A 25,495-nucleotide genomic window follows, 5' to 3' on the forward strand; every position below is an offset into this window, starting at 1 on the left:
GGAGAAGGCATGGGCTTTGAAGTCAGGTGTACTTAGCTTCAAGTCCAGTTCCCAGTTAGCTGTGTGTGTGGGTGCAAGTTTCCTTACCTCTTTATTCCTCTGATTCCTCACCCGTAAGAAGGGTGGTGATACCACCTTGCCAGACTTTTTGAGTATTATCTTAGATCATGTGTACAAAATAGCTAGCACATTCTCTGGCATATGATGGACACTAACTGATACTCTGTGCTTCACTTTCATCTTCCCTTTCTCAAATGTAAGACACAAGGATGCATGTACATTTCTGTATTTAGTTTGAACACTTCCCAAGTAGATGAGTGAAAGCTGGCACTCATCTGTCATAACTGTCAGAATTATGGACTCAATATTTACAAAAAAATGTGATGTGGTTTTAGGCCAATTATAAAAAAATATAGTGCCTGTGTTATATAGGATATTAAAACTTCTTCCTGTTTGGACTGTCCAGACTGTATTAGGAGTATGTTGTGTTGAGTCCTTGTACTACATCTTGAGAAGCAGGATGGGGAAGCTCTAAAGGGCCAGGCTGCTCAGATTGGAGGCCTGGCTCTGCTACTTAAAAGTTCTATGCCTCCAATACACAACTCTGCTTCATGTTTGTGAAAAGGGGGGTGATAATGGTACCTACCTCTAATGGAGGTCAGGAATAAATGAATTATTGTACATAAACCCTTTAGACTAACGTCTGGCATACAGTAAGTTCTGTGTGAGTGTTAGCTGTTTTGGACAGGACTTCAGAGGAAGTCCACGAGGATGGTGGGCCGCATGGAAGGCATGTTGTGGGAGAAACGGTTGAAGCAGTTAGATGTTTAACCTGAGAAGGAAGTACTGAGAGCCCTTTACTGTTGAAAGAGAAATTGTACGGAAGAGGGAATAGACCTATGTAACTGAAAAAAGGTGGAACTTGGATCAATGGGTAGAAATGTTAAAGAGCCTGATTTTATTTTCATGAAAGGCTTTGTAACAAGGAGAGCTGTTCAGAATTGCAGTGAATGGCTTTGTGAACTAGTGAGCTTTCCATCTCCCAGAGGTTTATTAGAAGGCTGGGGAGAGGTTCCTGACCTGGCTGGCAAGGTGAACTCATGTTTTTTTCTATCCTGCCCTCAGTTCAGGTCAAGTGACTGGCTTAACATAAGATAGTTCCATATTGAAATTTGCTGCCTTTCGGCAGCAGGCATGAAAACTTTCTCCCTAGACTTCTAGTCTGCTTTCATGGGGTATCGTTCATTCATTGTGCAGATACTTATTGTAGGAGACATTGCATGTTTCTGGTCTTATTTTGCAGAAAAGAAAACAGAGGTTGGAGATAATGTCTATTATTGCTTGACACCATGCAGTCTCTGAAGGAACCCCGGGGATTCCAGTTCATTATTTTGGGGGGCCATTCTCCTCGGGAGGGTTGTTTCTGAAGTTCCTATAAGCAAAGCACTGCATGCCCTTTGTTTCAGATTGGCTTGCCAAGGATGTGTGTTTGGATGCTTGGAAGATAGATATATTCTCTCCGTGTAGAAGAATGGCAGGCATGTGTACTGACCAGTATAAAAGATGGAGTTTCCTACATTCAGGTTCCTCTCTAGTCACTCACGGCATGTACAGGCACAAAGTTGGGTCCAGTTGCTATGAAGCCCAGGTGGGGGCCTGCTGCAGATACGTTGGTGCTCCTGCTACATGCTGTGCTGTGAGTAAAAGTCCTTTGTTTTGTGTCTTGTAGCAGCATCTGTGAAACTCAGTCAGGATAACTTGTTAGCTTGTGAGTAGGATAAAATCTCAGACTCTCTGCAGTTCTTGACATTACAGAGGAGTAAGTGAGCCAGAGAGGTTAAATCTCATGCCCAGCGCCAAATGCTCTAGTGTTTTGGGAGTGATAGAATTTGAACCTTTGTCTCCAAAGGATGTCCTTTGCATGACATCGTGGAACACTGCTATTGCCCTTGCTGCTCTTATTGCTACTACTGGTGACAATGATAGCCAGCCACCTCCATCGCCATTTGTTATGTGTTAATGATCCCCCAGGCCTTGTTGGATCTCCCTCAATTCTCACCAGTGGCTCTGTAAGGACTATATCTTTAGTCTCTGCATTTTGCAGATGAGCAAAATGAGATGCCATGACCAAGTTCATACAGGTACTAAGTGGTGGAGCCAGGATTCAGAACATTAAGGGAGGAGAATAATACCACTCCTAAGGGCTGTCAGGAGGATTCAGCATACGTTCTGTAAGTGTACAGCGCTGCTGGCTGCTGGCAGCATCTGTGGCTATTATTAACCTTATTGCCTTTCTTTTCTCTAATAACAAAAATTTGGTGGTTTTATTCTCTATTTCCAACTAAAGGCAAACCATCATTCAGCCCAGTTTACATTAAGAGAATGAAATTAAAGGAGCTGAAACCTGGCACAGGCTCTATCCTTATACAAATATTTTCCCTAAAAATGAAAACAGGAGCTAAAAACCCCTGTAGACCCAATTTACTTTCTAATCTTCATTTTAGTAGCCCTTTCTATTTCGTAAATAACTCCTAATGCGGTGGTAATGTGTTACAGTGACAGCTGATGCCCGAGAAGGTGTCCTCTCTGGGCCTGACATTTTCTTTAATGGTAATTCTCCTAGTTAATGTAAACAATGTGAAATGTTTGGCATGTTTCCTTCCACAAATGGGGGTGGAGAGGAAATCAAAGCATTGTAAAGATGGGCAAACTGATCCAGTGTAGCTTTGACAAATCCGTGGCTGCTTGCTGTTAGAAGGGGAAATCAGAGGTAAATACCAAGGAACTCTTCCCTTTGGGACAGTTGATAAATCAAAGGCATTTTCTGATTGTGCTTTTCTTTAGATTAACAGCCTGGAAGGTTTCAAATTTATTTATTTATTTATTTATTTTTTTTAAAGGTTTCAAATTTAAAGAGCAAAGTTATGTAGCATAGAAACAATAGGAAGGCACACTTAGCTCCCTGTACCCAAATATTGCAAGTGATATTGGTAGCTCTGTCTTTGAAACCATATTTCTCCTAGGTTATCCATTCTGATTTATTTTATTAGCCAAATATTTGTGCACTATTCTCTACCTGAAAGTAATTTTGGAGCTAGGTAGTCTGATGTAGGATCGCCAGTTGACAGAGGAAGACACAGGATCTGGCATGATAAAGGCCTACTTCCAAGTCTTGGGGTTCCTAGTGGTTTGCTTTCCTGAGTGCACCCCACAACCCTTAGAGGCTTTGCATTTTCCTTCATTTTATTTCTTGTCTTGTTTCCTCCATCCCCTTTCCTACCACTTCCTGCCAGAACTGGTCTCTTGGCATCCGTAACAAATTTACAAAATTCTTCTTAGAGGTTAGATTGATTTCAAAGAGTGGCCTGCTGAATCTCCCTCTAAATTGAGAAGGAAGGTTTATATATTATGTGGCTCATGAATTAAGATCTCTTGCTCTAAATGACAGTGGGGGAAAAACCACTGTATGGTATTTTGCTTGTGAATATATGGAAGTAGATATGTGATTGATTCACTGATAGACCATCTCTGAAAGCAGTTTTAATGATGGACTTATAATTGATTGCATCCATCATCAAAAGCCTAAACTACCCCCTCCCTAAATTAAAGATAATTGAAATAAGCTATGCTGAATGTATATAAGCTGACAAATATGAGGGAATTTAATGAAACTCTAAATTACTGCAGCCAAGAGATAAGAGAAAAAGGTTTCTTTATTACTGATTATAACACTAAAAAAAAAAAAAAGAAAGAAAAAAATTACCCCAAAAAGATAATAAAAGAAGCAAAGATCTGTGGCCCATGTATCAAACTAAGTTATTGAAAGATTTTTAATAAGTGTATCTGTCTCATTCCCTGGTTGTTGTTGACTCATATCAATCTTGTTAATGCTGTTGGAAGAATGGTAAAAGTAGGGATTGTCTTATAGTATAGCTTATATTATTGCTGTTGTAATGTATTTTAGTACTGATGTGACCTTATTTCCAGGCCACTGGGGGCTCTGTACCAAATTTAGTTCATTTAAATGAGCTATTTGGAATGTAGTTCCTCAGTGTATAAGTAATTTTATTGGTAGTGTACTTTTAGCTTTATATAAAAGACTGGTTGAGGGTGACTTACACAGTGGATACTTCCTGTGTCCCCTAACGAGAAGTCCTGAGGGAAAGCAGCCCTAGGGTCGGCTGCTTTCGTGGCCCAATGATATCAGTGCAGTAGCCTGGCATTTCTCTTGATTTTCCCTTCCATGATTGGAAGATGGGTGAAATATTTGAGTATCTTGGCTTTGTTTAACAATATCCAGTGTCAGGAGAAGGGTCTTGCTTCCTGTTAATTTTGCAAGAAAATTACTCCTAGAAGTCCTTAGGTCTCATTGGCCAGACTTGTCACCAATAATGGAGACTGGAATTCACTTAGGCAATTTAGGATCTGTCCCGACTCTGGCAGAGTAGTGGCACCTGCTCTCTGATTAAAATCGGTACGCCAAGGAAAGCTGGATGGCAGGGCTCTTTGGATGGGCAGCCAACAAATCCACTTAGATGGGCTCTTGGAATTTACTAGGAAGGTGGTTTTGTATTTTCTGAGTGACTTGTTTCATTTCCTACTGAATTCGTGAGGGGTGTGTGCTTGCGTTTTAATTCCTTTTACTTTTTTGCTTTTAAATTTCATTGAGCTTGATGCAGTCTCTATCTTCACCAGAACTCTGTCTACCAGTGATGATGTGGAAGACCGAGAAAATGAGAAAGGGCGTCTTGAAGAAGCCTATGAGAAGTGTGACCGTGACCTGGATGAGTTGATCGTGCAGCACTACACAGAGTTGACGACAGCCATTCGCACGTACCAGAGCATCACCGAGCGTATCACCAACTCTCGAAATAAAATCAAGCAGGTGGGCCTTCTTTTCCTCTTGTGATTGTTGTACCTACCGTCAGGCCCCAGGCTTGTAGCGTGTATAGGTGCTACGATAGTGGTGACTGGCCTTATTAGCGAGTGACGTATAATGACGCTTTCTGGGAATTTTGCAAGTGTCTGGAAAGCCTGGCTCAGGAGGATCACGGAGGGTATCCGAGGCTCGCCTCCTCCTGTGACTTATCCTTGGCTTCTGCTGCTACTTGTTGCAATGGGAAAGGACCTGGGGAACATGGACCCAACATGAGGACACTGGAAAGGGGAGCTGTTCTAAGACTCTAGAGCCTCTTACTATTAGAGGCTCCCATTTCTCTGTATTCAGTGTATTTAATATGTTCCTGTTCCACATTGTGTATGTGTGTGCATATGTGTATTGCTGTAGCAGTTGAAACATTTTTTTGAAGTTTCAGCTTTATGTCCCCTCATTTGAAGTTGGTTGTGACTTCTGTGTAGTCATTAGGCATTCTAGCTGTGATTTGGACAAGAAAACCTAACTTACAGGTGATTGAGACATGTATTTATGTTACTGAAATTCTTGAAAATCCTTCCTTAGTTGTAATAAGCATGTAATAACTTCTGTTTTGTCATTTTCCATGTATTTTGCAGCAATTTCTTGTTCATTCTTTCTTTCTTCCTCTCCCTCTTTCTGTTTCTTAACATCTTTCTATCCCTGCCCACCTCCTTACATAGCAGGTCCTTGAAATGCTCTTGGTTCCTGGCTACCATGTCTTTACTGTCTAAAGGACAAAGTGGGCTCATAAGGTGTATTTTTACTTTTGGCCAAGGGATGAACTGACCTTCAAAGCACAGTCCTGTGGTCACTGGCTGTGTGTTTTGAGGATCACTCCTTTAATCCCTTTTAGTACCACTCTGCTAATAGTAATTGCCACCATTTAGCACTGCATCTTGGCTAGGCATGACCATTTCTCCCTCAGCAGATGTAGGATTTGAATGTTGGTCTCCATAACTCTAAGGTCCTTGCTGCTGGTTTTCAGATACCTTTTAGGCAGTAGTCTCCCTTCTTAAAATGAGCTATCTTGTGGAACCCCGACATAATACTTGCCCCTTGTGTGCTATTGGGGTCAGAGATGCCACGCCTCATGCCTGGTCCCCTCCTTAAAGCTCTGCAGCTGCACCTCCAGCAGCACTGTGGCCACAGGGCTGCGTGAACCATTCGAAATGCGCCGTCTGTGCTGTTGGTTGGTTGGTGAATTCCCTGCACCTGCCTGGCAGTAACTGCTAACGTATGCTCTGGTCTGTCTTCCGGATCTTATTGTGATTTTCTAAGCTGATATATAAGTCATTCTTCTAAAAATGCTGTTGATATGTGAGTTCCAGCCTCTAAGAGTACCATTTGAGAATCAGCAAGCTCTTAACCTTTTTTGAAGGAATTTGGTGACCTTTTTACATTGTAAAATTAACTGGGCATTTTCAAAAGGAATGTGGTAATTCTTAGCCTTTATAAATGGTGAGTTCGTCCTGTGGATTTATCTGTGAAATGAGGTAAAACTATAGATCAGTTTAAAGTAAGCTGTAGTCCATTTTGACTGAATATACTAAAGCTCAAGAGGAGTCAGTAAAACCTTCTGGCTTTACCCTGGTTAATCACAGTAAGGGTGAAGGTTTGGTATTCCTGTTTTCTGATTAGTCTGCTTGGCTGAAAGGACTTTGTCCTAATGTCAGGGGAAAGCTGTGGTGGTTTCTGCCTTGACTCCCTATCGCTTGGAGTCAATAGCCTCTTTGCCCAGACAGTGTTGGCTGGTATTGAAAAAGAGTCTCCTCTGGATTATTTCATTTTTGGCTTACTACAGTCTGTTCACTGCCCTCATTTTTAAGTACGCTGGAATTTTGAGCAAAAGAAAACAGAAAGAAAACTTTGTGTTTATTACATCAGACAGAAAAGTACATCAGGCATTTACAGTAAAATGTCACATAATTCTATTATGAATTAGCTCAATATTGGGAAGAGAAAGGGCCAGAGCTCCTTTCATAAAAGCCTCTAATAATTACTAAATGGGAGAAAAAAATGTTGGGGGGGGGAATGAAAGTGAGTTTGTTTTTGTTGTATATTTTGACAGTTTTGTACTGTGAAAGTTTATTTCTTATCACCAGGGAAACACTGATGTTTTCTTACTGATCTTTCCCTGTCATTTTTGGATTTTTTTCTTTTTAAAGAAGATTTTATTTATTTATTCATGAGAGACAGAGAGAGAGAAAGAGAGGCAGAGACAGAGGGAGAAGCATTTTCCATGTAGGGAGCCTGTGGGTTTTGATCCAGGGACTGCGAGATCATGCCCTGAGCCAAAGGCAGACGCCAAACCACTGAGCCACCCAGGATTTTTTTTTTGGATTTTAATTGTGCTTTGGATTATATACAAAATATAGGTGTGTTTAGTTTATGTATCTTTTTAAAGTAAAAATGGGGATGATAGAATCATCTTGAGGCTACATTATTTTATTTCATATCCAGCAAGATAGTGAGAATGTGCAGATGTGAGTTGAAACTTTCTTTCTGCTCTTGCCAAAAGAACGTAGTGATGATTCATTCAACAAATATCTGTGGAGTCCTAATTGTGTGCCGTGTTCTGTTCTAATTGCTGGGGTTATACCCATGGCAGACATCTATCCCTGTCCTTATGGAACTCACATACCGTGGGAGGAGACAGGAAAACAAAGTAGGTGATATTTAACTACATGTATTTAGTCTCTGTGTGAAGTGTCTGTTTGGTGCTGAGCATTGCTCTAGGCTCTGGGGTATAGAAGTGAATAAGACAAATTCCTGGCCTCCTGGACTTTATATCCTGGTTGACATTCTAGTTGAGGGAGACACACTATAAATTAGTAAAATGTGGTACAATGGGGTAAGACAGGCGGTATTTTGAAAACCAAAAGCAAGGAAGGGAGGATTTGAGTTGCTGTTTAAATGCATCAGTGAGGGAAGGCTTGACTGGGGTTACACTTGAGCCAACATCGGAAGGCAGTAAGGGCGAGTCAGGAGAAGCACCTTGGGAAGAAGGAATGGCTGGAGCAGAAAGGTCCTGAAGCAAGGACATAATAGGGATTTGGGGGAAGCAGCCAGGATGCCAATGGCGCTGGAGCAAAATGGGATGGAGAGAGAGGTGAGTGGCTGGAGAGACAGCAGGTGGGTGAGGTGTAGAGAGTACGTCAGGTCATGTGGGGTTTTGGTGACTATAAGGACTTGGTTCATAACTCTTGAGTATGGTGAGAATCCACTGTAAGAAGCTTTTGAATGTGAGAATGGCATGATACAACATTTTTAAAAGGCTACGCTAGCTGCTATACAGAGTAGATTTTAGTGAGGACTAAGGCAGGTAAAGGTGTTCATATTCATGCTTTGAAAGCTTGAGAACACAGAACTACTGATATTTCCCATTATGATAATAGTTTCATATATGGCTTTATATTGGCAGAATCTAAGTCTTTGTGGATAATGAGATGGCAGATAGAGTTGACTCTTTTCCCAGAGAGTCAAGTCTACTGGGAATTTTTTTCTAAGTTCAAGAAAAAAAAAAAACCAAACATGTAAATAAAGAGTATGTATGATTGATCAGGTCAAGTAATGTGGATAATCAAAATTACTTAGGCTATCCTGTACTGTTGAATACATATTGATAGCAGTCAAAATGACAGGTCACTGTACTAGAAAACCTCAGAATCCATAGGTTCTGACAGTATCTCATAATAATGACTATTACAGTAGCAGCCAAAATAGATGCCTATGAATGGGCATACCTGGGGACTTGAGCAGCATAGGTGATACTTGTTTGTCTTTGAATTTGAGTGTTTGCTCTGTGCTTTAGAGGGTGGATGACAGGACATCAGATTTCTTTAAAGATACTAAATATCTGTCTAATGTTTATCACAGGAGCTGGTAGGCTGAAGAGAAGATAGATACTTGTCTCTTTTGTGAATGTGCACACTTTACATATCACCCCAATTTCAGCTGCCCTGTTGGTACTAGATCAAGCTCTTAACTCATTTTTCTTGCCTGTAATTAGAAATAACTATATGTGATTATTCAAATGAAGTTGTTAAGGGCTTAATCATTGAGTAGTGCAACATTCATTACTTAACATTTAAAATCATTTTGTGGCTTTTATATGAAAGCATACCTTGAGAGGCAGAATGAGAACAAAGAGTAACCTTCATACAAAAAAAAAAAAAAAGTCACATGGTTGTGGTAGGAAATTATTTACAGCTCATAGGTAAGATGGAAAAATCCTGGCTGCTTCTATGATAAAGGAAGAAAAGCCTAGAAAGGGACATGCTAAACAGTGGGCAATAATGAGATGGCATAATTTAAAGTCTAGGCAGTGGAGTGCATGAATGCTGTCACAAGAACTATGAGGTAATGTTTCCATTAAGTTTAACACTATCTGTATTTGTGTACAAGATCCAGACTCTATAATTTAAAGTATTGCCCTTGGAAAGGTTCAGTGGAGACTCTCAGAGAATTTAAGACCTTAGAATGGCAGCTAAAGAAAACAAAGAAACAAAAACACCGGAAGGAACAAAAGCATACAAGTTTGGGGTAATTTAAAAGTGATCTGTAGTTCTAAAGGAGTTTATTTTTTATTTAAAGATTTTATTTATTTATTCATGAGAGATGCAGAGGGGGAAACAGGCTTCCTGCAAGGAGCCTGATGCAGAACTTGATCCCAGGACCCACGATCACAACCTGAGTCAAAGGCAGACGCTCAACCACTGAGCCACCCAAGTGCCCTCTGGGGCTTTAAAACAGAACAGTGAGTAGTGTTTCTGCACGTCACTGCTTCCAGGCACTTTCTGTAACACAATGGAAAAAATTGGGTTGGACACATGTTAGGAGAATATCCATGAACCTGTTTATATGTAGATTTTTAACTACAGAGGAGAAAATAAGTTTTGTACTTTGAGAATTAAGAGTAACATCAACTGTTACATTATTTTTCATTTACCATCTTTTGCTTATGGGGAACTTTATAGAATATTTCTAGCCTGTAGTTTCAGTGGGGCACTTGCATATTTGTTGTGCTGTATTACAGATAATATGCACACCCAAAGGCATTCCCTCCTCCCATTATCCTTGACCAAAATCAGAAAAGCATTGACTTTGATGACATGAGGCCTGTATCCATCAGCCTCTTACATATATATCTCTGTTCCTCTTTTCACAGATGCACCCACGTTGTTACTCAGAGGCCCTAAGTAGTTTTCTTCTCTTTATCTTCCCCAGGGCAGGGCTGCAGATAGCTGTTTCTCTGCTTTCTGTATCATCTCACCTACTCATTCACAATAACCCTTGTGGGGCTTGTTACCCTAATTTTCTCTTTCTCTCTTTTTTAAGATTTTTTAAAGATTTTATTTATTTAAGAGAGAGCGTGCATGAGAGTGCACAAGCAGGGGAAGGGGCAGAGGGAGAGGAAGAAGCAGACTCAGGGAGGGAGCCCAACTCGGGGCTCGATCCTGGGACCCTAAGATCATGAGCTGAGCTGAAGGCAGACGCTTAACCCGCTGAGCCACCCAGGCATCCCTTATTTTCTCTTTTTCTGATACGCTCTAACTAGAGTGGCTGGAGGTTCTTGTATATTGAAACAAATTCTTGTTGTGGCTATAAACAGGTTATCAGGAGCAAACTGTGAAGTTACTCAAAGTCTAAAGAAGCAAAGGAAACTTGAGTTTGAAGAAGGACTTCTGTACTTGGGTTTCAATGTCTTGACTTGAATTGTTTGACTATAGATTTATTTCAGGAAGAAACAGTAACATTAGTTTTCAATCTTAATGATCCTGATAAATTCAGTAGAATAGAATTAAAATATTGTCACCACATCGAGAAATAGCAGTTTAGGCATAACTTGGTCCCATTCTCACATTTTAGTTATTGCTATTCATTGATGGATATCATGCTGTTTCTCTCTTCCCTGTATAAAAAGCATTCATTGAACTATAATTTACATTCAGTAAAATGCAGCATTTTAGGGTACTGTTCAATGAGTTTTGGCAAATGTACACATCCTTTAAAGTATTCCCATCCACCCCAGAGAGTTCCCTCCTTCCTTGGAGTCAAAATTCCATGTTCCCCTTCTTGTCCCCTACCCCTCTCCATGTCCTGCTCCAAACGACTACTGATTTGAACCCCCTCGCTATTGATTATTTTTTATTTTTGTATGTTCCAGAACTTTAGTCTGTACTTCTTTGTATCTGGTTTCATTTGTTCAGCAAAATATTTCTGAGATTCTTTAGATTTCTTCTCTTTTATTGCTGAGTAGTATTCCCCACCCCCCACCACCCAAGTTTTAAAATAACATTTCTTCATAACTGACTTTCTCATCAAAGAGCCGACGCCTCAGGGCAATCTAATATTAAAAGTTCTTGTAGCTCCTTATGTCTGCAGCTTTGGCTAATAACTTAGTTCAGGGAATAATTTTGGTGATGTTCATTTTCCACACAGCCTAATATCATCTTCCCTACCCCTCAACATGGACACAAATTCTATCTTCCTTTTCAGTTTGCCTCCATGCAGTAAGCAAGAATGAGAAGTGAGCTGACTATATTGTATATATCCTAGTGTGAAATGGCATAATTGCCTTTCTTTTTCCAGTCAAAAGAAGTTTGCCAAGCTTTCCTGACTCTCAGTAAGTTTATCCCCCCTTCTTTTGATTGAGAGCCTAGCTGGGTGTTGCGTGACATAGCATTTATTTTTTAACAATTTCCTTAGTAACTGTGAAACAAAAGAAAAATCTGAGAATTACAGAACCAAGGCGAGAAGAGTAGAACATTAGAAATCAAATTCTAGGGATCCCTGGGTGGCGCAGCGGTTTGGCGCCTGCCTTTGGCCCAGGGCGCGATCCTGGAGACCCGGGATCGAATCCCACATCAGGCTCCCGGTGCATGGAGCCTGCTTCTCCCTCCGCCTGTGTCTCTGCCTCTCTCTCTCTCTCTCTGTGACTATCATAAATAAATTAAAAAATTAAAAAAAAAAAAAAAAAAGAAATCAAATTCTAACAGATTTTAACTAAGATTTGAGAGAGAATGGATATAATAGCTGGAGTTCTAGCCCAGAGACCAAGAGTTCCCAAGAGGATCTAGGAATATCCTTGAGAAATATGTTTAAAAAGTCCGATAAAGGGCATTAAGAGATACACACTTCCAAAATAAGTTGTAGGGATGAAGAGAACATGGGGAATATGGTCAGTAATATTGTAATTAAGTTTGTATGGTGACAGTGATAACTACACTTAATCATGGTGAGCATTTTATAATCTATATGGCTTTTCTATCAGTGCCGTATACCTGAAACCAATACTATGTGTCAATTATACTTCCAATTAAAAATTTAAAAAGTCAAAAAACCATAAGTGATAATAAAAACCACTACTTCCTGATCTCATCCTTCCCTAGTCTAAATTGCAAAACTTTAAAGGCACTGACTTTTACTCATAGTAAAATGCTTACACTATTCTTGATTTTTCTATTTTAGACATGGTATATGAGCTTGCAGCTATGGAAGATGAGGATATAGGTCCCTCTCTCACTCTTTCCCATATCTCACCCCATCTTCCTCCCTCATCCTCTCTCTCTCTCTCTCTCTCTCTGCTTGTATCCTAGTTTTTGGTTAAATAGATGGTGCTTATTTTATTAAAACTACATAAATATTTACCTGTCAGCCATCCAGCATACTGTGTGCGCTTGAGCAATTTTGTTGTTGGCTGTTTTCCTTGCGATTAATGATTGAATATTCCTGTTGCCTTTCTTCTGCAGAAAGGCAGAAGTTTTCTGCCTTGGTTTTCCCCTTTCCTGGATCTTGTGTTTTCTGTCTTCTGATTTTCTCTTGTGTTGATGGAGCACGTTCTTCACTAGCTTGCTGAGATATGGTGCATAGAAGGCTTATTTATTTATTTTTTTGAGAGCTTGTATGTCTGAAGATGTCTTTATTCTTCCCTCACACTTGATTGATAGTTTTTCGGGGAAAGGGTTCTCTCTTAGGATTTTGAAGCTATATTATTCCTTTGTCTTGTAGCTTTTAGTGCTCCTATTGGGAAAAGCCTGATGCATTCTGATTCACAGTTCTTTGTATGGATTCTGTTCCTCCCTACACCCCTCCCCCCCCACCCCCGTGAAAGCTTTTAAGATTGTCTCTTTATCCCCTGTGTCCTTACGTGTCAGGATAATGTGCCCTGGCTTGGGTCTTTCCCCACTCCATTTTCTTGAACACTTGGTGTGCTTTTTCAATCTAAAAACACATGTCTCCTGGGACATTTTCTTTTATTATTTTGTTGATATTTTTTCCCACTTCATTTGTCTCATTTTCCCTCCCCTAGAACTCCTCTATTTGGCAGATAGTGAACTTCTTGGATCAATCCCCCTCATTTTCTTTTTATCTTTTATCTCTTGTTTTTTTTGTTTGTTTGTTTGTTTTATTCTCTGGAGATTTTCTCAAGGGTACCCTCTAACCTTTATATTGGATTTTTTTCTATCATGTTTTAATTTCCAAGCGTTGTTTTGATTCTCCTTTTTTTTTTTTATAGCATCCTATTCTTGTTTCATCAATGTTAGTGCCTCCTCCTATTTTTCCTAAGGGATATTCATTGTAGTTTTAAAAATTTCTGTTTCCTGCATAGTTTTTGTCCTGCCCCCCCCTCTGCCCCCCAACTCTTTTTTCTTTTTGTTTGTTTTGGTGCCTGACTTTGCATATTCCAGGCTTTCTTTGGCTGTCTGGTGGAAGAGTGAGGCAATACAGAGCTGATTGGAAGCTCAGAGCATGTTATGGGCCTCGTCTAGTGATGAGTGGCAGGGACCTAGCAGTCTCCTTCGTGAAACTTCAGATGTCACTAACTCCAGGTCTGTTTGCCTGGTCACCTTTCCCAGGGAAAGCCCTATGCTTCCTGTGTTGGAGCTAGAAATCAAGCTGAGTGTATTTAGAAGCAACTCTAGCAGGAGGCCGAGGCTCTGGAGGGGGCTGAGGAATTTACTGTTCCATAGGCCCACTTGGGTCTCATTTTTGATTTGTTGTCCAGTGCCTCACACCCTCCCCTCATCCCAGATCTTTTCTGATCTCCAGGTCATACACATTCTATGTGGCCAGTAGTTGAGGCAGGGCGGGGGGTGGGGGGAGGATTTTTCCATCTGGGTGGTGTGATGAGGATCCAGGGCTCAAAATATGGAAGGAGTTAGCCCTGTTTTCCCACTTTCCATGTTCTTGGTACCTCTTTGTCAATGGAGGTACCCCACTCCATGCTGAGGTTTTCAGATTGCTCTCCTCTGCTAAATTACCCATGTTCCAGCTTCTTGCCAACTTCAAAAGTGCCATTCCCTCTTCTCTGTTCTCTTTTCTAGGTGCTTTATGCATAGCAGATTTTTTTTTTAATCACTTTGGGACTGCAGGAAGGAGTGGAGGCAATTAGGACCATCTTCAGTAGATTTTCAAAGGGGTCTATGTCTCCCCTGAAAGCTAATGATCATTCTGTGCTTATTGAGAGAGATTACAAAATCTCCTTATTTAGGATTCTTTTTACATTGGAGTTTCTTAGAATTAGGATTAGGTACTGTCCTAAAGTTATAGGAATAGAGTAGATGCTTTCTCAAAAAACATTCTGATCTTAGCATTCTATCTTCATATTTTCCATGTGTGTTAGAAAAATGTTGAGATGTAGTTTTATAATCACCAGAAGTATAATGTTCATGAGTGTGTGCACCTCCTCAGCAAATCTTGTTGAAGATGGATTTTCAATGATCAAAAACGTGGTAAGCTTTCTAGGGTGATGTATATGTTCTATAGTTGATGGTTTGAATTATACAGGTGTCTTGGATTTGCTAAAATACATCTAATAGTACATCTAACATGTATTCATAAATTTTACCTAAAACAAAAAACAAAAAACAAAACAACTACTCTTTCTTTCTCTTAAGAAAGAAAAAAGGTGGGATCCCTGGGTGGCGCAGCGGTTTGGCGCCTGCCTTTGGCCCAGGGCGCGATCCTGGAGACCCGGGATCGAATCCCACATCAGGCTCCCGGTGCATGGAGCCTGCTTCTTCCTCCGCCTGTGTCTCTGCCTCTCTCTCTCTCTCTCTCTGTGACTATCATAAATAAATAAAAATTAAAAAAAAAAAAAAAGAAAGAAAGAAAGAAAAAAGGTGGTGGGGGAGTTGTGCCTGGGTGGCTTAGTTTGGCTCATGTCAGGATTTCAGGGTAATGAGATTGAGTCCCCCTTTGGGCTCTGTGCTGGGCATGGAGATTCTTGCTCTCCTTCTCCTCCCTACACCCCCCCAACTCTAAAAAAATTAATAAAACTGTAAACAAATACTAAATTCTAATTTAAATAAAAATACATGTAAGGAATGTCAAAAGTATATGAAAGTAGCTCTGTGAATTGTGAAAGGTCATGATTCTTTTTATTTCATGTCACAAAAATTGGAAAGTCTTAATTATGAATATGAAAGTGTGCTCACCATGTACATTGTGAGTACCCCTGCCTGTTCCTCCTCTTTTTGTCGGGCTGTGCCATACTGGTCACTAAACTATGAGAATGTTTGAGATTGTCTTATTTAATATCTAAAAATCCTTGGTATGTCCTAATTCCTTTTATTTTGAGATTATCTCTGGATGTGTGCCCTTTTCTGGAACATGGGCTTATTTTCATGTTAGTTGATATGAATGCACAGTTCCTTGGCTCTGAACTTCAACCAAGTTATAGATGTAGGATGGTCCAAGTGACCTATCAGCTGAATGGGAAACATGCAGAGAACAGGGAAGGATTAATAGTATGGACTCTATGAGGGATTCTCTTTTAGATATTTTAAGATCAGTGGGTAGATACTTTAACATATTTTCAGAGTGCTCTATGTCCTAAGTAACTGTTTTAGATTCACCCAAAGGTAGGTTGGGAGTAGTTTTCTCATTTCAAGGGAGAGCACATATACACTGAGGTAGAGACAGACCTATCCAAGTGAGTCCATGTCAGAACCAGGATTAGAATTTTGCAAGCCGACTCACTATGAGAAGTGAGTGAAGGGGGAATTAGGAACTGTTTACTTCTAGTGACACTAATGAAGACTACTAATTAGATGATAAGTTTAGGATGGCAAGACTTTGGACTGACATCAGGTCGAATCTGTTTCATTGTAGGTGAAAGAGAATCTGCTTTCATGCAAGATGCTGTTGCATTGCAAAAGGGATGAGCTTCGGAAGTTGTGGATTGAAGGAATTGAGCATAAGCATGTCCTGAATCTGCTGGATGAAATTGAGAACATCAAGCAAGTACCTCAAAAACTGGAACAGTGCATGGTCAGCAAGCACTATCTCAGTGCCACCGACATGCTGGTGAGAAAAGAGCCTGCGGCGCTAATGGTTCTTTCTGCTAGGATGGGAAAGGCCCTACTCTTGTTCCCTGAATGCTGTCTTTCATGTAGCACATTATAAACTGTCCTCTCGGGATTCACAAGCCTTTGCAGGTGAAGCCTGACTGGTTCTCTTCCCAATTCCAGTGTTTGAAATGGTAGGCGATTTTTCATGTATTATCTGCCTTCGGAAGAATGGCAAGTCATGTAATGATAAGAAACTAGTACCTAAATTATGTTGGCATGGTAAGAAGTGGTTTTTTTTTTTGTTTTTGTTTTAAAGATTTTATTTATTCATGAGAGACACAGATTTTGGGTTTGGGTGTCTGGGAGAGAAGAAGAGGTGTGGGCTGTGGCCTACATATTTACAGCTTTCAGAGGAAAAATTTTAAATAAAAAATAAGGGGGTAAGGTCTAGGTTTGTTGTCATTTCTAACTAAAATTATGTGTATGTGGGGTGTGGGGTCTGGGGAGTGGGGTGGGAAGGAAGAGCAGTTACCTCTAGAAAGAAGTGAGTATATGAGCTACCTTTCCTGGAAGTTCCTTTTTTTCCCTATTTGTTGTTGTTTGTATATTCTGGATCCTAATCTTTTGTCAGATGTATTTGAAATATCTTCTCCTAGTTGGTAATATATCTTCTTACTTTGTTTATGAAGCCTTTTGTTACAAAGAAGTATTAAAATTTAATGTCATAAAATTTCTTTGTTTTTCCTTTCTCCAATTTTTTTTCACAGTAACCATTTTATTTTCAGTTTTTAAATTTTTTTTTTTTTTTTTTTTTGAGAATAAGTAAGCATGAGTGGTGTGGGGGGCATGGGGTAGAGAGAGAGAGAATCTTAAACAGACTCCACGCCCAGTGCAGAGTCCATCTGGGGGCTCGATCCCACAACCCTGAGATCATGACCTAAGCCAAAATTGAGTTGGATGCTTAACTGACTGAGCCATCCAGGCACACCATATCCAGTTTTTATTTCAGGAAATTTTTTTTCTATCCCAATGTCATACAGAAAATCTATGTGTTCTTTAATCGTTTGGAATCTGTTTCCATATATGGTATGAACTAGGAATCTAATTTTATCTTCTATATAAATAGCCACATGGCTCAGACCATTTGCTGAATTTATCTCCTGACTTCTAATGCTATGCTGGTCACATACCAAGTTTTCATGTATGCATGGGTCTGTCCCTGAGCTCTTTGTTTTGTTCAATTGGTCTTGTCTATATCTGCACCCAAATTGTGCTGTATTAATTTCTATTATTTTATGATATATCTTGATAATAGCAGATCGAGACATTCCCTCACCTTGCTTTTCAGAATTACCTGTGCTATTCTTGGCCCATTACTCTTCCATGTGAATTTTGGTATCAGCTTGTCACATTCCTTAAAAAGTGTCAGGAGATTGATTCAATATAAGAATTTCATTTTTGTAATATTGAGTCTTTCAGTGAACAGGTCTCATTTATTGATGTCTTCATTTATGTTCTATGTAATAATGCTTAGTAATGTATTGCTTAGAGGTATTAAATATGTTTTATTTCTGGCTATCATATTTTTTAAAGCAGGTAGCTCTTTATTAATAATAACTTCTAGTTATTTGTTGCTGATGTAGGGATGTGATAGATGTTGTTGAATTGATCATATTTCCCTGAACCTAATCCCAACCCTGTCTGCCTGGAAAATGATGATTTATTTTTGAAGACTTGGTTGGCTCAAATTTCATTAGCTCTCTGAATGTCCCAGGTGATTAAATGCTTTTCTTTTCTCAAAAAAAAAAAAAAAAAAAAAAAAAAGTATTTTTTTATTGTCTTAATAAATTACCCAGAGTAGATGCTTTTTTTATTTGTTTGTTTGTTTTCATAAGCTATGTGTACTTACAATACAGCTACTGTTGTTTGTATGGTAGGTCATTGAGGGCAAGGGCTAGATCTTATTTATTTTTGTCTGCCCCATACTTAGCATAGTGTGCCTCGTCTAGTCAGGGTCATTAGCCAAATGGGTAGCCATGGGAAAGCCTTAATAACACTAAACAGAATAGGATATTTCCTTTCTAGGGGCTCTGGTCTGATTTTTCTCTGGTTTCAGTGTTTGTTTTTATGGCAAGTTTCTCTAGTTTCCAACCTTTTTTTTTTTTTTTTGCAATTTTTTTTTGCAATATTTAAATGAACAAACAGTAATTATAATAACAGCTAATATGTATTGCGTTTTCATTATGTTCTGTTACTAAGTCTGTTACATTTGCTAACATTTAATTCTTGCAGTAACCTTTTGAGAAAGAGGTTTCTGATGTGCTCCCCATTTTCCAGATGAGCAAGTTGCTTTGCATGATCTGAGGAATTGGCATATCCTAATATGCAGTAATTGTATGAAGGTAGGATTTAAGGTGTGCTTAAAATGTTGGAAACTTCCTCCAGTTTGGCCTTTTGTATATGAGTGAATCGTAAGGTCTACAATTGCTCTTTCATTAGACTTCCTATGAAAAAGTAATCACATTTCCTTTCCCCATGGTTATGTGCTATTAGAAGTAAAATCTACTTAAAGCATCTCAAGGGTCCAAATGAAAAATCTTTGCTGAAAGACATCAGAGGAAAGTAAAAACAAAAACCTGAGTCTTTCAAAACTCTCTGATTTCCTTGGATTTGTTTATCAAAAGATTTTTGCATTTCCATGTAAGGCAGGTGCAGATGGCTAGTAATTTAATCCCTACTCAGGTTCATAAATCCAAAGTAAATAAATCAGTGGTGACCCGTGGCTCTTGTCAGCTCCTACAATTCCTGCGTTACCCTCACGCTGGTCTGATAGCTATAGACTTGGCTTCTAGATGGGATTACTTATTTCTTTTGATATGTAACCTGAGTATTGCATAAAATAATTAAATTGTCATGACAGGGAATGTCTGCAAATAGGCATGGCCTTTTGTTTCCTTCTTCAAGGTAAACAGCTGTTGTTAGCTTATGAAAAGCTAAAAGTGGTCCAACAAGAAGCCTGTATCCATCACATTGAAATCAGAGACTTGATTAATATTGTAGCCTGTAGCTTTGTGATATGTATGGTTTAAATTAGACCTTTGCAGTCATTGTGCTGGGTTGATGCAAGCACATTAATGACATAATTTCTGGTTGCTGCATCACATTTCTGCAGTCTGTCCTTTGTATTCCACTCACATTAATTGAAGTAATTTTGCCAGTGAAGCGTGTTTCAAACCTCTGCATTTAAATTGAAATTTTAATTCCCTTATTGTCTTGAAAAGACGGCTGAAGATGCCTTGTTACAGGTTTCATTATCACCCAAAACACTCCAGCTGCTGGTTCTAATGTACAATGACTGATTAATTCGGGGAAGAATTGTTAATATAAGAATAGCCGCTTCTTCCCAGTGGCATGAGCTAACCAGGAAGGTATTTTATGATAGTTAATATTTTTATGAACTTTTTTAAAGAAAAATTTATGTGGCAGTCTGCATCAGACTAAAGCTGCACAGATGAGCTTTGAAAACCACTTACATAAGTTCTGATTTATCAACCCATAGAAGTCCATTCATAACTGTGTTCAATCAGTGGAAACTAAGCAGGTGCAAGCAGTTGTGAAGCACTTTAGGCTGACAGTCACGGGGCCAGCCGCTAAATTTTTTCACTTCTAAGTCTTTCTGAGACTGTAGGGATTTTGAATGTCTCTTAATCATTTACTTATATATTTTTAAAAAGTCATAGCTATATAGTGAGATAAGGATTATTATAATAATAACTATTATTTATGTAGTTGCATTCTTCCCAGAGAATCCCAGAGTGCTTTGAGAGAATGGTATGGTGGAATGACATCACTTACACTGGGAAAATGTGGCCACATATGGCATAGAGGGAGTAAAGCAGCTTCTTAATTGCAGAGTTTTCTAAGCTCCTATAATAAAAGTATATTTGTAGTGTTTTCAGCTCACAAGATCCTTTGTATTTGTTAGATAACGATCAAGGTTGTGCATGTCAGCATGACTCTTAGTGTGGGTCACACGGACCCGTGCTTAAATCCCACTCTGACTTTCACTAGCTGGATGACATGGGGCTGATTATTTAATTTGACTTTGCTGGAAGTTGGAGCGGAGAATTACATACATTCCCAAGGGTTGTTGAAGGGAATTAAGTGAGATGCTAAGCTATTTATGTAGTCTACACACAGTATACACAGTAAGTGCTTAGAAATGTGTTTATAATGACGTAACTGTTGCTATGAGAAGGATATGGTGATTGCTCCCATGTTATAATTTCAGAAGCTGGTCAGAGATGGACTTGTTTTGAGCTGATAGAGTTGAAGTAGAGCTGGCTAGGTTAAGCATTATTGATTCCTTTTTGCCTCAAATGGACATCTATCCAAATGAAAGACTACCCCACACTTTATACAAAAGAGGTCCTGCAGGCAGAGATAAAATTGTTCCCCCCAAATAAGCCTAGTCTGACCTAACACTTGCTCAAAAGGGTGATCAGGACCCCAAAGTTCTTTGCCGTACATTTCAGATTAGACATGGACAACATTTTAGATTCTGCCTCCATCACCTTTTTTGACCTACTTTATGTTCATAGGGTACCTACTGTCTAATTATAAGCAATGCAATTCGTTGGTAAACTATCTGGGATCAGTTGCAAAATCTACTCTTAGGGAACTAAATCTATCTTTCTGCTAGTATTGTAATTAGATATAAGCCAGTTCACTATTGGAGGGTCCTTATCAATAATGTCGATTTTAGTGTTCTAAAGTAGTTGAGGTTAAGCTATTCTTTCTGGCAGGGCTTAGGTGGCAGGACCAGTGGAGCAGTGAGATTGTTCCTTTTGCTGCCATTAAAACTGTGTCATTAGCAAATAGACGAATTTTTTCCTCAGACTATGGGCAGGGCAGGGGTGATCATGCATCCACTATCAAATGATTAATGTACAAGAAAGAAAAAGGGGGCCAAAGTGTGCATCCCTTTCATCTGGTCTGAGAGTTTCTAAGATCTCACAGGACTGTTTTTTCTCATTATGACTATGGAAATGGTATGAAGTGAAAGCTCTATAAATAGCAAGAGCTGGAACATTCTAGTGAACTTATTGGACTTAACTTGAAAGTGGTAAGTGACTGCAAAAATGTTTCAATATTCCATATAGATTTCTCTACACGTGATAAAAAATATATCTGTGATCAATAATAAAATAGCCACCATTAAACCCATCTGTTTCTAGTGTAGAATATTGATTTGAAAGACCAATGCCAATTTTCTATACTAATAACAGGAAAGAATCAGGCACATGTTTTGATAGACTTATAAAGAACGGGATGATGACATTGTTAATCACATGCGTTGTTGATATATGTATCTCGGTGTGGCCTTAACCTTAAAGGAGCCTACATGCTAATAAGGAAAGATGAATGAACAAGTAGTGTCTTGTGTCATGATGAGCATGGCAAGAAATGGGGACCAGGGATATTTGGGCTGAAGTGGGGTAATATGGTTTGCTATTTAAATAAGCTGGTCCTCTGTAGCTGCTTCAAGCTGTATTTGAGAAGCTCTTCATTCCCTCAGACACCTACATCCAAATTTTTTTTTTTTTAAAGATTTTATTTATTTATTCTTGACAGACACGGAGAGAGAGAGGCAGAGACACAGGAAGAGGGAGAAGCAGGCACCATGAAGGGAGCCCGATGCGGGACTCGATCCTGGGTCTCCAGGATCACACTCCCAGCTGATGGTGGCGCTAAACTGCTGGGCCACCGGGGCTGCCCTACATCCAAACTTTTCAAAAAGGTTTAGGAAGAGCTGAAAACAAGGTCATGAAATAAGAACCCTTGGTGTTTGTCTAAAATTGAATGAGTAGGCTTAGTGTGGCAGCTTCATTTTTCTCCTAGAGAGTAAAAACACAAACTGTTTTTGGTGGTGCTCAATGCCCTTTTTATATATATTTGATTTGAAGGCTAGGGTTTCTAAAAGCCACACTGATAGGCACCAGGTATAGTATTAGCTTTCCTTCCCTTTTAGTTTGCTCTTTTTATCTGCTCGTCTTTGCCTGTTTTATTAAATAGAAATTCAGTTGGATTGCACTAAACCTCATAAGGTTCAGCAATTTTCAGCTGGCTGGCTAGGCTTTAGCGCAGTGATTCCCAAACTGCGCATCAGGGACTCATTCAGGAATTATAAAGCCCAGGTCACACCTTGCATTGATGACATTGAAATCTCTGGCCTTAGGACACTGACTTGAAGTTCTCCAGGTGGTTCCAATGTATGGATAAATTCGGAGCCATAGATTTGGAGTATAGCTTACTATGCAGTGCAACAGAGTAAAACTAATTGTCCTTGACTTAATTTAACACCAGCTCTAAGGAGTTAGAAACCTCATATTTGCATAAGACAGATCACACGGTGATTGATACATTTATGTAGAAATGTTGTAGTTTGAAGTTGCTTTCTTGCCATCCTCTCTTGCAGATTTTGGATAGAGCTGAGGAGTATGTGGCTCTTACTCTGGTATCATAGCCTGATGATTTGGTCAGTAGCAGTGTTGTTGAATGGTTAAATGAGATGCTTTCCAGGCTCGAGCTGACTCGAGTTCTTCAGGACTGTTCTCCTGGTGCTCTAATTCCTGCATTCTTACTGTGGTTTCTTATCTGACTTCTCACTGGAATTTCATGGGTTGAAATGAGGGCATAAATGGACTTATTGACAAGTGGTAGTTAGGTACATTATGGTGTAGTGCAAACAAAATGGATTTAGAAGCCAGACGTTCCTTAATTCTAGTCCTGACTCAACATCTCACAGGTTGTGTGAGCTTAGACAAATCACTGTCTCTGCCTGTTTTGTAGTATCCTCTTCTGTCGATACTACTTCTGTGGATCCTCTGTCTAGTTTACAGAATGGCTGTGAGAATAAAAATGAAATTTTGTAGGTTTACAGTGCTTTGTAAAACATAAGGCAATATACAAATCTTAAGAAGTGTAAGTAAGCATCATCATTACTATCACATAGTGCTAGGTAGGAGGAAAAGTAGTCATCTGGGACTCATTTATACTGAGCAGCCTTTCTCTCCTGGAGCTACCATAATTAATGCATACATGTCATTTAAATCAGATTATCTGTGTGTACATGTACATTGATACACTTTAGTCTGTAGGAGGAATAAACTCAGCCAAGAATAACACACAAGCCCTTTGCTGACCTTCTCTCTCATATTGTGGGTTTCAGCCTCACATGTGGACTTGAACAGGTTTCTGATGGGTCAACCTGTGGCCAGATGGGGACCCTATGTATGTATAAATTGTTGCAGGTGAAGATTCATGTTGTTGATGGGAGCCCTCTGTGTCAACCTGACAATGGTCTGAGAAGGCAGATCAGTAGCTTTTACTTGGCTTGACCAGATAGGAGGAGCTTGTTGGAGTCTTTTCTCTGCGATTCATCCGAGTACTAATTACTTGTCGTTGCTAGCCCTGAAAATGCAAAAAGCCATATTCCTCTCACATTCCTTTGTGGGATTTTAATAGTTGCTGTTAGTAAAGAGCTGTGTAGGTGCTGAGCATTTCTAATGGATTTGGGGGTTTTAGAGAGTGGGCGAAATTGTCTTGATTCAAGTGTGAGTCTGCTGTGACTCTCATAGACCTCCTTTGCCAAGGCTGTAACTGTTTCTTGTCCCAGAGTAACAAGTAACATGATAACAAGTAAGGAAGTAAGTGATTTTAGGACACCTGTCAAATGAGAGTATCTTTCCTAGTGACCTCTTCTCTTGTATTTTGGAGTAGAAACCTAGGATTTAATGCTGTTTTTATGGAACATTGTTGGGAATTGAGAATTGGAGGGACCATAAGATTAGGAACAATGAAGGATTTGTGTATTTGTGTGTGTGTGTGTGTGTGTGTGTGTGTGTATGTGTGATAAGCAATTAGAATTCTTAACTGTCTTTTAAGGTGTGAGGTATAGTTTAATTTCATCAGGAAGTAATTGTGAACTGATACGTTATAAGTCCGTTTAGAACAAATAAGCCTCTTAATTTAGCATTATGTATTAGAAGCCCTAAATACGTGCATAACTTTGGACTTGGAATTCTACTTCTAGAATAAGGAAGGAGTTAAGAATTTTAATTATGTGATACTTATCCTTGTATATATATATATATTTTTTATCATAGGAAGATATGTAAAAATAAAAGAATAGCAATTACTTAGTATGGGGAAATGGTTTAAGTCATTTGTGGAATATTCATTTTATGGCGTCATATGCACAATAAAAATATATTGGGTAATGGGCAGATGTTTCCAATATATGGCCAAATGGAAAAAGCATATTTAAAAATAACAATACTTTTAAAAAACTTTATGTGGTAGAACAGTTGGAAGGAATCAGGTTAAAATGTATTTTACCTGATTAGTGAAAATGTGGACCATCTTTTTCCTTTTTTTATTTTTAAAAATATTTTATTTATTGATTCATGAGAGACACAGAGAGAGGCAGAGACATAGGCAGAGGAAGAAGCAGGCTCCATGCAGGGAGCCCAATGTGGGACTCGATCCCAGGACCACGCTCTGAGCCAAAGGCAGATACTCAACTGCTGAGCCACCCAGGTGTCCTGTCTTTTTCCTTTGTGATTTTGTGGTTTTCAGGTTTTCTTGATCATGTATTTTTTATAATTTGAAAGGAAAAGGTTAAGAAACACATTTTTGGGCCTTTAAAAAAAAATCTGTGAAATTGGAGTGGGACCCCAGTACTCACAGCCTTTGAGGATCTCTTACAATGGAAAATACAGCATTTCATTTCTCAGATACTGTCATTCTGTGAGGCTTGGACTGATTGTATATCACAGACCTGGTCACCCCTACTTTGTAAGAGAAAAAAAACCCAAAGATTTTTGCTTAAATTATGGGAATTATTTGTGGTATAATGCCCTGATGTTTAGGAAAAAACCAAAAAGAGACAGAAGCCCCAAAGGAGACTTAAGACTAGCTTAGTCAAATGGTATGTTTTTGCAAGCAAGCCTGTGTTTCACAGCAGTGGTGGGTTCTTCTTTTACGAAACTCGAAGTCGCTTTTGATCTCTCACGAGTTTTGTTTTCTAAGATAGATTTGAAGATACTTTAAAGAAGAAATTCACAAGTTAAAGGGCTTTTCTTTGACAGCACTTTATCTTGCGGGCCCTTCTCCGTTTATTCACTTATCAATAACTTCATCTCATTTGCTTTATCCTGTAAATTCCATTAGTTCCCGGGCAGTCTATTGCATTAAGCCTTTACTACCTAATATCGCCTCATTT

General features: G+C 39.2%; 1 protein-coding gene across 4 annotated transcripts in view; it reads left to right on the top strand.

Moving 5' to 3' along the window:
• EXOC4 (exocyst complex component 4) overlaps positions 1 to 25,495 on the top strand; it is a 755,174-nt gene that overhangs the window by 17,591 nt on the left and 712,088 nt on the right. For all 4 annotated transcript variants that reach the window (XM_041727473.1, XM_041727474.1, XM_041727476.1 and 1 more), the window contains exons 2-3: positions 4,696 to 4,885; positions 16,031 to 16,225. In XM_041727473.1, the coding sequence (XP_041583407.1) occupies positions 4,696 to 4,885; positions 16,031 to 16,225 (385 nt within the window). The remainder of the gene's footprint in view (positions 1 to 4,695; positions 4,886 to 16,030; positions 16,226 to 25,495) is intronic.

This window comes from Vulpes lagopus, chromosome 13, assembly GCF_018345385.1.
Source record: "Vulpes lagopus strain Blue_001 chromosome 13, ASM1834538v1, whole genome shotgun sequence".
NCBI lineage: Eukaryota > Metazoa > Chordata > Mammalia > Carnivora > Canidae > Vulpes > Vulpes lagopus.